General features: G+C 36.5%; 1 protein-coding gene across 3 annotated transcripts in view; it reads right to left on the bottom strand.

Annotated features, from left to right (window-relative positions):
* The window catches only part of LOC127654692 (unconventional myosin-Ib-like), a 146,717-nt gene that overhangs the window by 20,450 nt on the left and 115,929 nt on the right, over positions 1–10,338 (bottom strand). For all 3 annotated transcript variants that reach the window (XM_052141969.1, XM_052141971.1, XM_052141972.1), the window contains exons 14-19: positions 9,932–10,036; positions 6,706–6,768; positions 6,292–6,492; positions 5,654–5,880; positions 4,589–4,789; positions 3,673–3,766 (exon numbers count right to left, since the gene is read on the bottom strand). In XM_052141969.1, coding sequence (XP_051997929.1) covers positions 3,673–3,766; positions 4,589–4,789; positions 5,654–5,880; positions 6,292–6,492; positions 6,706–6,768; positions 9,932–10,036 — 891 coding nt within the window. The remainder of the gene's footprint in view (positions 1–3,672; positions 3,767–4,588; positions 4,790–5,653; positions 5,881–6,291; positions 6,493–6,705; positions 6,769–9,931; positions 10,037–10,338) is intronic.

The raw sequence follows: 10,338 nt of genomic DNA, 5'->3' as shown, positions 1-10,338 counted from the left end.
TAAATAAGTTGTAACCAATAAAATGAAAGCCAGTGTTTGCAGTGACTCAATGGTTGTCAAGATTTAAGGGTAGGTTAAGTTTAAGCACAGCCAATTCAGTTTGAGAAAAATTACCAATAGGGGTGACCATTTTATCTAGAATGTTTTGTCTGCAAGCGCTTGTTCAGTCAGTTCAAAGTGGCAACTATTGCTGGTATTGACACCCTGACACGATTCATGACCGTGGCTTAACGATTGCTGAGGCAAAGCAGATAGCCACAGTCTGATGGCTGATTAATATTGTGGAGAATAAGTTAAAGAGATTTAATGCCCATTGTAATGAATATGCAACCTATGTGGGGACTACACCATTCAATTAGTTAAACTCCCACTTAGACTTTGGGAATGTTTAATGTTACTTGAATTGGTGCTGTTTTATTGGTTCAATTTGTGCATTTCTCTGTTTATACTGAGTAAGGCTTTGTTTGGAAAATGTTAATAAAGCATATTGTTTTGTTTTCTTTCCTAAGTTGTAATGAAATGCATTTTGACTTGAAACGAAGTATAAATATTGTAAAATTTCAGCACTTTCAAAATATGTGATTAATTGCAATTAACTACAAAAAGTATGTGATTAATCAAGATTAAAACATTTAATCAACTGACAGCACTAGTAAATAACAAACATGGGATCAGAGTAAAACTTTGCTATGTTATTCTCAGAGTTGTTGCTGTAATAGTGGGGCCTCCCTCTTCCGTCAAATTCCAGGATTTCCCCAATGTATGCCTGCATATGCATGAATGTCAGGGACAGGTCGATATAAATTTGACAGTGTATGGAATTTTCCCTTTTCCCACTGTACTCTAGAAATATTGAATCATTTCCACGGTGTTGATTTGTTGATGCAATGTATGGCTTTATCCTTGGATGTTAGTCTTCAGTCTGTTCCACGCACATGCGCGCACTTCAAAAACCTGTAAGAACACCGCTAATCCAGGGTACGCCACATAAGCTACGTTCTCCGGGAGAAACCTAGTTGGGCTAAACCACTTTCTCTTAATTACACCCCTATCATTTATTTAAATAACTTCTACCTGTTACCTCAAAGTCAGCTTGTGATGGCAAGAATTAAATTACTCATAACAAAGATCATGAAATTAAGAATCGTTAACAAAGTTTGCAATGCAACTATCATTGTTTGTGAGCAGGTTAAGTTGAATTGCATTAAATTATGTAATCGTTTGACTTTCAAAAGTCAGTATAAACGCTGACTAGTTCTGAAAGAGGTTCACAGATCCACCAAACAAGCTCTGGCTCCAGCACCATTTTGGTGGTAAAGGTGAATATGATGACTGGGGCTGATACTTCACTGTGGCCATGGAAAGGACTGAAAATGATCTCAAACTCCAGGGGCTTTGAATGGCCATGATGATGGGAGATTATGCAGGGGAATGGGTGTGTATAAGTTAAAAGCTCAGCACTGCTAGAGCTCTGACTGATGCTAACTGCAGCACAGAGGTTCACGGGCTCCTCTGGAATTTCTCAGCTGGAGTCTCTTTTCCCATGCAAACTGACAAACAGTGGAGGGGGAATAAGTGAAAACATGTGTGTGACTGTCTGCTTGCGTTTTTGCTGTCTTGAGGGTGATTGCTACTAATTATACATGAGAAGCCCAAAGGAACACAACTTCCTGTTTTGAAAACTCTTTGCTTAATACTTCTTCATATCAAATGTACAAATCTATTACTTCTACTATTTTTTACAACTGGAAACAGGACAAATGATATATTTAATATTGCTAGTTTTGAATATTTTGCATATGACAATTTTTTTTTCCGGAATTGTAAGTGTATTAGTCTGAACCTCACTGATGTAAGCTATTTAAATCAAAGACATAAAAAAGTGTCTCCTAAAGAAAACATATTTCACACATCCTCTAACGACTGTTAACATGGTGAAAAATGTACCATGAGAATTTAATCTAGGATGCCTAAAGTTTAATTTCTCCAGTAATCCATGTGGCAGGTTTGTCACAAAGGTAAAAAATTCTTAATTTATAATGGGTAGAAAAATAAATGTTTAAATTAATTAGTACAAAATAGAATTCAATTCAACCACTGCGTGCAGATGTTGCATAAGGTAAATTGTTTACCCTGATAGTAACCTGTTAAGACCCTGGTATACAAATTGAAGAACGAACGGGTGTGACATAATTTAGAACAAAATCTAAACAAAACAGAAGGTGTTTTTGAGTTTGTTTCGGTGGTTTGTAACAGCTGGCCTAGGCAAATTTTTTGAAACAATTCTTACCGGATGCTAATCACCTTACTGCCATTGGTCCACGTCATCGGTAGGTGCGACCTGTTGCTCCACCTACTTTGAGGCCGACAGCTAATTCTGTTTATCTTGTTCAGTCAGTTAAGATCAGTGAACATGAACACACCAGTTGCACAGCGAGCTAGTGCAAATATAGCTACATCAAGACTATGTAAAATGATTTTTTTTGTTGAAACTATTCTACAAAATAAATCAAATCTACTCAAACTCTCAAGTGCCCATTCACTCATGTGTCATCTGCAGCGAAAGCATTCACACATTTGCCCAAAGTAAGTTATGCCTCTCTTATCATCATTATTTTGTCTGTATTCTGAACATTAACACTCTTTTACACAACAGTCGTTGCAGACCAGAGTCATCATAAATGACAATAACAGTGTAATCAATGCATGGCATGTTAGTGCATTAGCGTCATGAAATCGGAATGTAAACCACACAAATAAAAAAAATGTCTACTGTATATACAGTACTGTGCAAAAATCTTAGGCGCATAAGATGTTTCACAAAAACATTTGTCTGAAGATGGTTATTTATATCTGCTACTTTAGTGTGTCAATAGGAAGAAAAAAAAATTATACTCCCAAAAATTACTTTTGCAAACAGAACAGAAGAACAGTGAGCCTTGCAACAGATGTCATGGCCCTCACAGAGCCCCCCCACAGAACATTGAGTCAGTCTGGGATTACATACAGTAATTGAGACAGCCGACATAGATTGAAGAACTGTGGAAAATTCTCCAAGAAGCTTGGAACATCCTATGAGCCAACAACCAAGAAAAACTGTGTCCAGGTGTACCTAGGCGAATTTGGGCTGTTTTAAAGGCAAAAGTGTTCACACCAAATAATGATTTAGTTTTTTCTGTTTACTGGACTTATGTATGACATTAATTGATTAATGAAAACTATTTATGTCATTATTTATTCAAAAAATCCTCACTTTAAAAGTTTTTCACAAGGACCTAAAGCTTTTGCACAGTACTGTATATATATATATATATATATATATATATATATATATATATATATATATATATATATATATATATATATATATATATATATATATTACTTCAAATCATCATCTAATGGTAAAAACAACCGTTTTTTTACTGATCTCATGTGAATTCTACTAACAGAATGAGGCATATTGATAGCACATTTATTGTTAACACATTTAAATGTCAAATCCTCATAATTAAATGCTCCTCTAAACGCCTCCCAAAGCGGTGTGGCCACTGTCTTCACGTTCGCAAACTGTATACCATTGCTCGACTGTTTCTAACTTCTTTTTACCCCTGAACGAAGAACAAAGAAGAACTTCTCCGAAAGTATATCGGGGCCTTTACCCTTACTCACCGTTCTGGGGTTCCTGATGAAGATCTTGGATCGTCCATAGGCGAACTCCTCTACAGGCACTTGCATGTCTTTCAGGAGAACCTCAACACCCTCCCTGGCAAGACAAACCATCAGACTCTCAATCAACCTTGCCGTTAACATAGCACATGTATTCACAGAAACCAACAATGCAGTTATGACGCAATGAGTAAAGATGTACAGTATGATACACCAGAAAAACATGCACTGTGTTGGAGATAAAGAACAGTGTCTGAGTGATCTGAAAAGTAAAACATAGTCTAGCCACTGTCTGCAACACACCAGTGATTGCATTCACACAAAAGATAACAGGATTGGATGTGCAACTTAAAAGCTCCATGTACAGTAAATAACTGTCCTATCAGATTGTACAGTGAAATGATCCAGTGTCCAGAATGTATATAGTTATGAGGGTCAATTTTGTCCTGATATGTTTGCAATCAGATAAAGTTAAATATCACCTGTCGTGGATAAGGCCTGGTTTTCCAAATCAAAGAGATGTTAAAGTAACCACAAGGCATGAAGGGTATTTTAAGACAAGAAACGGCATGTTTAAATATCTATGAATGGTTTTGAAAAGTCATAGACTTTCAGAGGTGGAGGTACAGCCATTTTAAGAACTGCTTAACCTTAAGTGTGATGACATCAACTGAACTACATGTTTAGAAAAAGACTTCAGAAGCCTACAGAAGAGAGGCAAACCAAACAAAAACTAAAACAAACCAAATGCAAACAAAAGAACAAACCAAAAACATTAAATTGGCAACAAACCATAAACCAAACAAACCAAAACAAAAAATCTAAACAAAAAACAAAACAAAACAGATCTGAAGTTCACGTCATATATTTCACAAAGACAGTTGTAATAGCTGTTATAGGCTGTCATGGGTGGTCTCACCTGACTGGACCCCTCCAGTGTGGCCAGGTCTGCTTGCAGAGCATCTTATAACGCTCCAGGCAGGGCTCGTATGGCTGACGGAAAGCGTAACCTGCTCTTCTCACGCGTACATTCTCCATCAGACCCAAGTAGCGCACCTGGTGACAGACTAGTGACTCTGCGAAAATGTGGGGTGCCTTCTTGTCATTAGGTTTGATACACCTGAAAAACACAACCAATATTTTACCAATATAGCAATATTTTCAATATTGGACAAAACTGTTCAAGGTGTTTTGCGAATCTCGTGAAACCTGTTAAGAACATGTCCAGGTATATTTTTAAGACCATAAGGATTTTTGCATTCTGGTATTATTTTCATGACAATTAAAAACAATCAAACAACTAAATCATTCTTATTACTTTAATGCAAAGCAATACTGATATATTACTGTATCATGGATTTGTTTTTGTATTGCCTTTCATTTATGCTGATTTAAATAAAAAACATTGTATTGTACTGTATTATTCATTATATTTATTCTAAAAGAATTACCATTGAGAATAATGTGAATAAAGAAAAAGCTAAAAAGTAAAATGTCTTGACACATTACAGAAATGAGAACCTTGTTGGAAAATGTTTATTATGAAAATAATGTCACAAATGATAAAAAAATAATGTATTTATTAAAATTTTCATTACACATAAATTTTATCTTTCGATTTAGGGATGAAATGAGACTTGTACATGTCTTCTTGAGATTCACACTATTTAATACATTGATATGATGTTTTGTTTTTTAAATAATATTTTGTGTTAATATTTTTTTCTTATAAAATGTATAAAAAAATTATTGTTACCATATTTAGGCAAACAAATTTAGGAAAGTGGAAATATAGTTTATCTTTCAAAATAAATTAGCTTTTTAAAATATGAATAATTCTTAAAATTATTAGGGTCACTTCCACAAATATTTAATTAAAATTGTAAAAATCCAAATAAAAGTACATTCTAATAACATTATTAAAGTAACATTATTCCCTCTGAAAATTTCACGACATGATATCTTGTTGTTTCAGGACGTTCACCTGATATAATTGGGGTTTTTGGTCAGAAGGTTCTTCATGAGAGTTCCCACTGATGCTTTGAACTGGAATCCAGCAGTGGGTGGGCGTTTGAGGTTCACTTTAGTTGGGTTTCCCTCTGGGAAGAGAAGTTTTATCAGGCTGTGACTGGCTTTGTACATGGCCTGAGATAAATCTCTGTAGAGCAGGTCATTGTTTTTATCCACAAATCCCTCCACTCGATACAGCACCTGTGTATACAGAGCGTTACCGTTTAATTTCTTCCATTTTTACACACTGCAGAGATCTTTACAATGTAATTTGTAAACAAACGATGTGGGGTTTGATTGATTTATGCCTTTAAGATACAAATGGCAGATTTAGAGGAGAATTTGGAAAGTGTGTGCCAAAGTTAATCTCTCCAGATTATCATAATTGCTTTTATTTTTGTACTGAAGGATGTAGTTTATAGATAATGCTCTATAAAATCCTGTGTAAAACAGCAGTTCACTCTCATAATAATGGGTCTCATTACAAGGGATAATGATTAATTAACATGCCACTCATCCATAAAATAAATTCAATGTGTCTGAAAAAATGTATTGTTTAGATTGGGTTGCGACTGAAATAAAGTAAAAGAAAAAAGGGTGATTATGTCTGACTTTGCCGGCGTAGTGCTGTATACGGAAGCAGTTGTGTGGCAGGCTGTGGTCTGTGAGGAACTTGGAGTTTTTGCTCAGTCTGCTCTCAAAGTGCTGGTGCTCAGCACACACAGTGTTCAGCTTATCCAGGAACGTCTCATCTGTCACTGTGCCGGGCCTCAAACACTCCTCATCCAACATGGCCAAAATACCATTCTTATTCTGAAAGCAACAATGAGGGTTACTAGACCATTTTAGCATGCAGGATTATATTCATACATCCATATTAAAGACCCCTTGAAATCCAAAGTGGACTTCTGTGGATTTTAGTCCATGTATGTTTATGCGTAAATCCTCTCAGATTTACATTTTTGATACTGCCTGTGCAATAACAGGTCTACAATACTTAAAAAAAACTCTGTCAGAAAGACTCACATTTTCGATGAGATCACATATGATAGCATTGTTGAAATACTCAATGTTGGTCCACTCAATACCCTGGAAATAAAAACAGAGGCCAATCTCAGATTTGCATTCTTTCTCATCATCAATTTCATCTATCCAAGGATGGTTTTCCAAGTACACTGTTTTAAGAATAATCTTGTAAAGTCCACATACAAAAATGAGTAGTTTAATAGAGACGTAGATAAGCATTAACAAGCTTCAACAGGGATACAACAGGTCACCTATAAGACACTTAAATTGTTCAGGGTCAAGAATGTTGGCTGAACTTTGTTTTATTCATTTCAGTCATGTAGTTCAAGCAGGTTTTCAAAGTGCCACCAAAAATTTTAATATATTTGACAGTACAGATATAAAGCAAATCAAATATTCAGAGTTTCAGAGGGTGATGGCATCTATTTTGACTCTGAGCGCATTGTGTTCTCGATGTCCTAAAGACGACAGGTCAAGTGAGAGGAGACAGTGTCTCCTTAACACCATGATTGGCTTATCTCTGCTTATCATGTTCACAACTGGTCAAACTACAGAGCTAATTTACTGCATATCACATGTTGCTACTTTGGTCACATCTATCACATATCATTAAAAAAAATATAAGAGGGATAAAAAAAATGGCATCGTTTTTTTAATTATATTATACTACCCTGATGAGTATATTTAACATAACAGATATTTACATATATTCTACAAGACAACACAACTGAATTTACACAAATTATCCTGTTCAAAGGTTACATCCTCATGGTTCCTTATATGGTGTGTTGTTTCTTTGATGATCAATGACTGTTTGTGGTCCAGTCCGGCCATTCTCCGTTGACCTCTCTCATCAACAAGGTGTTTTCGTTCAAAGAACTGCTGCTCACTGGTTATTTTTTGTTTTTCACACAATTATTTATACTCTAGAGACTGATGCGTGTGAAAGTCCCAGAGATCAGAAGTTTCAGAAATACTCAAAGCAGCCAGTCTGGCACCAACAAACTTGCCACAAACTCAAAATCACTGTGATCACATTTTTTTCCCATTCTAATGGTGGATGTGAACATTAATTGAAGATCCTGACCCATATATACTTGATTTTATACATTACACTGCTGCCACTATAATTAGATTATCAAAAATATATTAGTCTTCAAAAATAATGCCATACTAGTTTTTATTTATCAATTGACATCATACAAAGTCCAGTAAAAATAAAAAAAGCTAAATCATTATTTGGTGTGACCAACTATGCCTTTGGAGAATTTGCAACAGTTCTTCAGTCTATTTAGGCTGTCTCAATTGCTTCTGTCTTTCATGTAATCTCAGACTGACACGATGTTTAGGGGAGGCAATGCCATCTTTTGCAGAGCGCCATGTTCTTTTATTCTAATCTTTTCTATTTGCAAAAGTAATGTTTGGGAGTCTAAAATATATTTTTCCTATTGACACACTAAAGCTGAAGATATAAATAACCATCTTAAGACAAATGTTTTTGCGAAACATCTTAAGTGCCTAGAACGTTTGCACAGTAGTGCAATGCATACAGTCATTCAGATAAGGTTCAGGACCTTCAGTTATTGTTCACATCAACCATCAGAATGGGGAATTTATTTTTATCTCAGTGACTTGGACCGTGACATGATTGTTGGTCCCAGACAGGTTGGTTTGAGTATTTCTGTAACTGCTGATCTCCTGGGATTTTCATGGACAGCATCCTCAAGAGTTTACTCAGAATGGTGCCAAAAACAAAAAACATCCACCGAGCGGTAGTTCTGTGGATGGGAACTCCTTGTTGATTAGAGAGGTCAATGGTGAATGGCCAGAGTAGTTCGAGCTGACAAAGGCTACAGTAACTCAGATAACTACTCTGCACAATTGTAGTGAGCAGAATAGCATCTCAGAATGCGCAACATGCAGACCCTTGAGGCAGATGGGCTACAACAGCAGAAGACCATGACAAGTACTTTATTAGGACCATAGTGTTCCTAATAAAGTGCTCAGTGAGAGCATATATAATAGTACCAAGTGTAAATGGTAAGAGGGGACTTTGCCTCATTTCAGAAGTTCATCACAAGCCACTGCAATGGAGGTGGTTGGAAATGTCCATGGCATGCACAACCAGACCAAGTCACTAGGTTTTTATGATATTTAGGGTCTTGAGTGCAAGCTTATATGGTCCATTAGCGAATGATGGAACCCATTGGGTTTAAACAAGAAATCGGACCCAATCGATGCCACACTGGAGAAATCAAGCTGGAAAATAGCTGTGGGCTAATTGGACTGTGTGAAAGCTTCTAGAACCAGGAGGTAAATGCAAGTGGGAGGAAGGTTGAGTAATTGGGGAATATGGAATGTGGATTGGGCAGACTTGTCCCTAGACCCCCAAATCCTTCCTCAGTGTCCAGAACGGCAGTATTTTCCCATGCACTTCACTGGAGTGAAGCCAGAGAGTGGAATATCAGAGTGCAGAGGTCACGGCTGCATCAGGGCACATACTCAGAGTACAGCTCTGAAAGTAAACAGAGACCGAACTCTTCAGGGACTATTGTGTTTACCCTGACTGGAGTGAGGGATCGCTTCCGTCCCAAAATCACAAAGAAAGGAGATGCATGATAGAAGGAAGCAAGCAGTAGATGAAGGCTCTGTTTGGAACGGAAAAGTTTACTACGTACTGTATATAGCACATTATACAACAGATAGTCAGTTGGTCCGTCAATCTAATTGTGCGAGAGGCAATTCAAGAGTGCCTTACATTCAGTATAACAGCACTGGGACGTGCCACTCTTTGTATGATTGCTTTTCTGTTTTCACGACTTTCCAAATAGTGGTGGAGATTTTGATTCATCTTTTATTTTGACAGAGTTCACCGATTTGATCATTTATGCATAATTACATCTTTAAAACAATAAGTGGTGACAAGTTATCACATTTTATGTTATGAGTGAGTCATTGGCTCAACTGATTCATTAAAAGAAAAAACTGATTCAATTATTAATTTGCAAACAAATGCAACTAGTATGAGAGCAGTGCAGAGAACAGGTTGTACTTGATGCTTGGCTTCTTTTGGAAAAAAATTTCCTGGCAGAGAAGAAATGTCAAAAATGTTAGTAGTCACCTGACTACTATATACTTCAGAATAAAATGTTAGTCTGCTATTCTGAACAACTGAAGTGATGCAGAGGTTAAGAGAAGACCATCTTCATGGACAGGATGTACATACCTCACGGACATACTCCTCCTGCTCCTCACGGAGAGTAAGCTCGATGAAGATCTGCTGAAGCTTCTCATTACAGTAGTTAATGATAAACTGTTCAAAGCTGTTGTCCTGTATGAACAGAAGTGTAAATGTGAACCCATGACCCAATGCAACACTGCTAATTGAAATACACACTGCAAACTAAAACACAACACACTGCAAACCAGTTCACTAACACAGCAATAGTCACAACCAATACTAAGTGCCTTCCTATACAGTAGGTATCTCTATAAAATGGATTTGATAATCTCCTTTGTACACTTTTTAATTTTTAAAGATCAAAATTTTCAGTGACTTTCTCATGAGGAGGAGCAAAACAAAACAAAAAAAAACCCTGGTACACTACTACTTAGTGTAGTTGTTTTCCCTGA

Source organism: Xyrauchen texanus, chromosome 14 (assembly GCF_025860055.1).
Source record: "Xyrauchen texanus isolate HMW12.3.18 chromosome 14, RBS_HiC_50CHRs, whole genome shotgun sequence".
NCBI classification, from domain to species: Eukaryota; Metazoa; Chordata; class Actinopteri; order Cypriniformes; family Catostomidae; genus Xyrauchen; species Xyrauchen texanus.
This window is presented reverse-complemented; position numbering and strand designations above follow the sequence as displayed.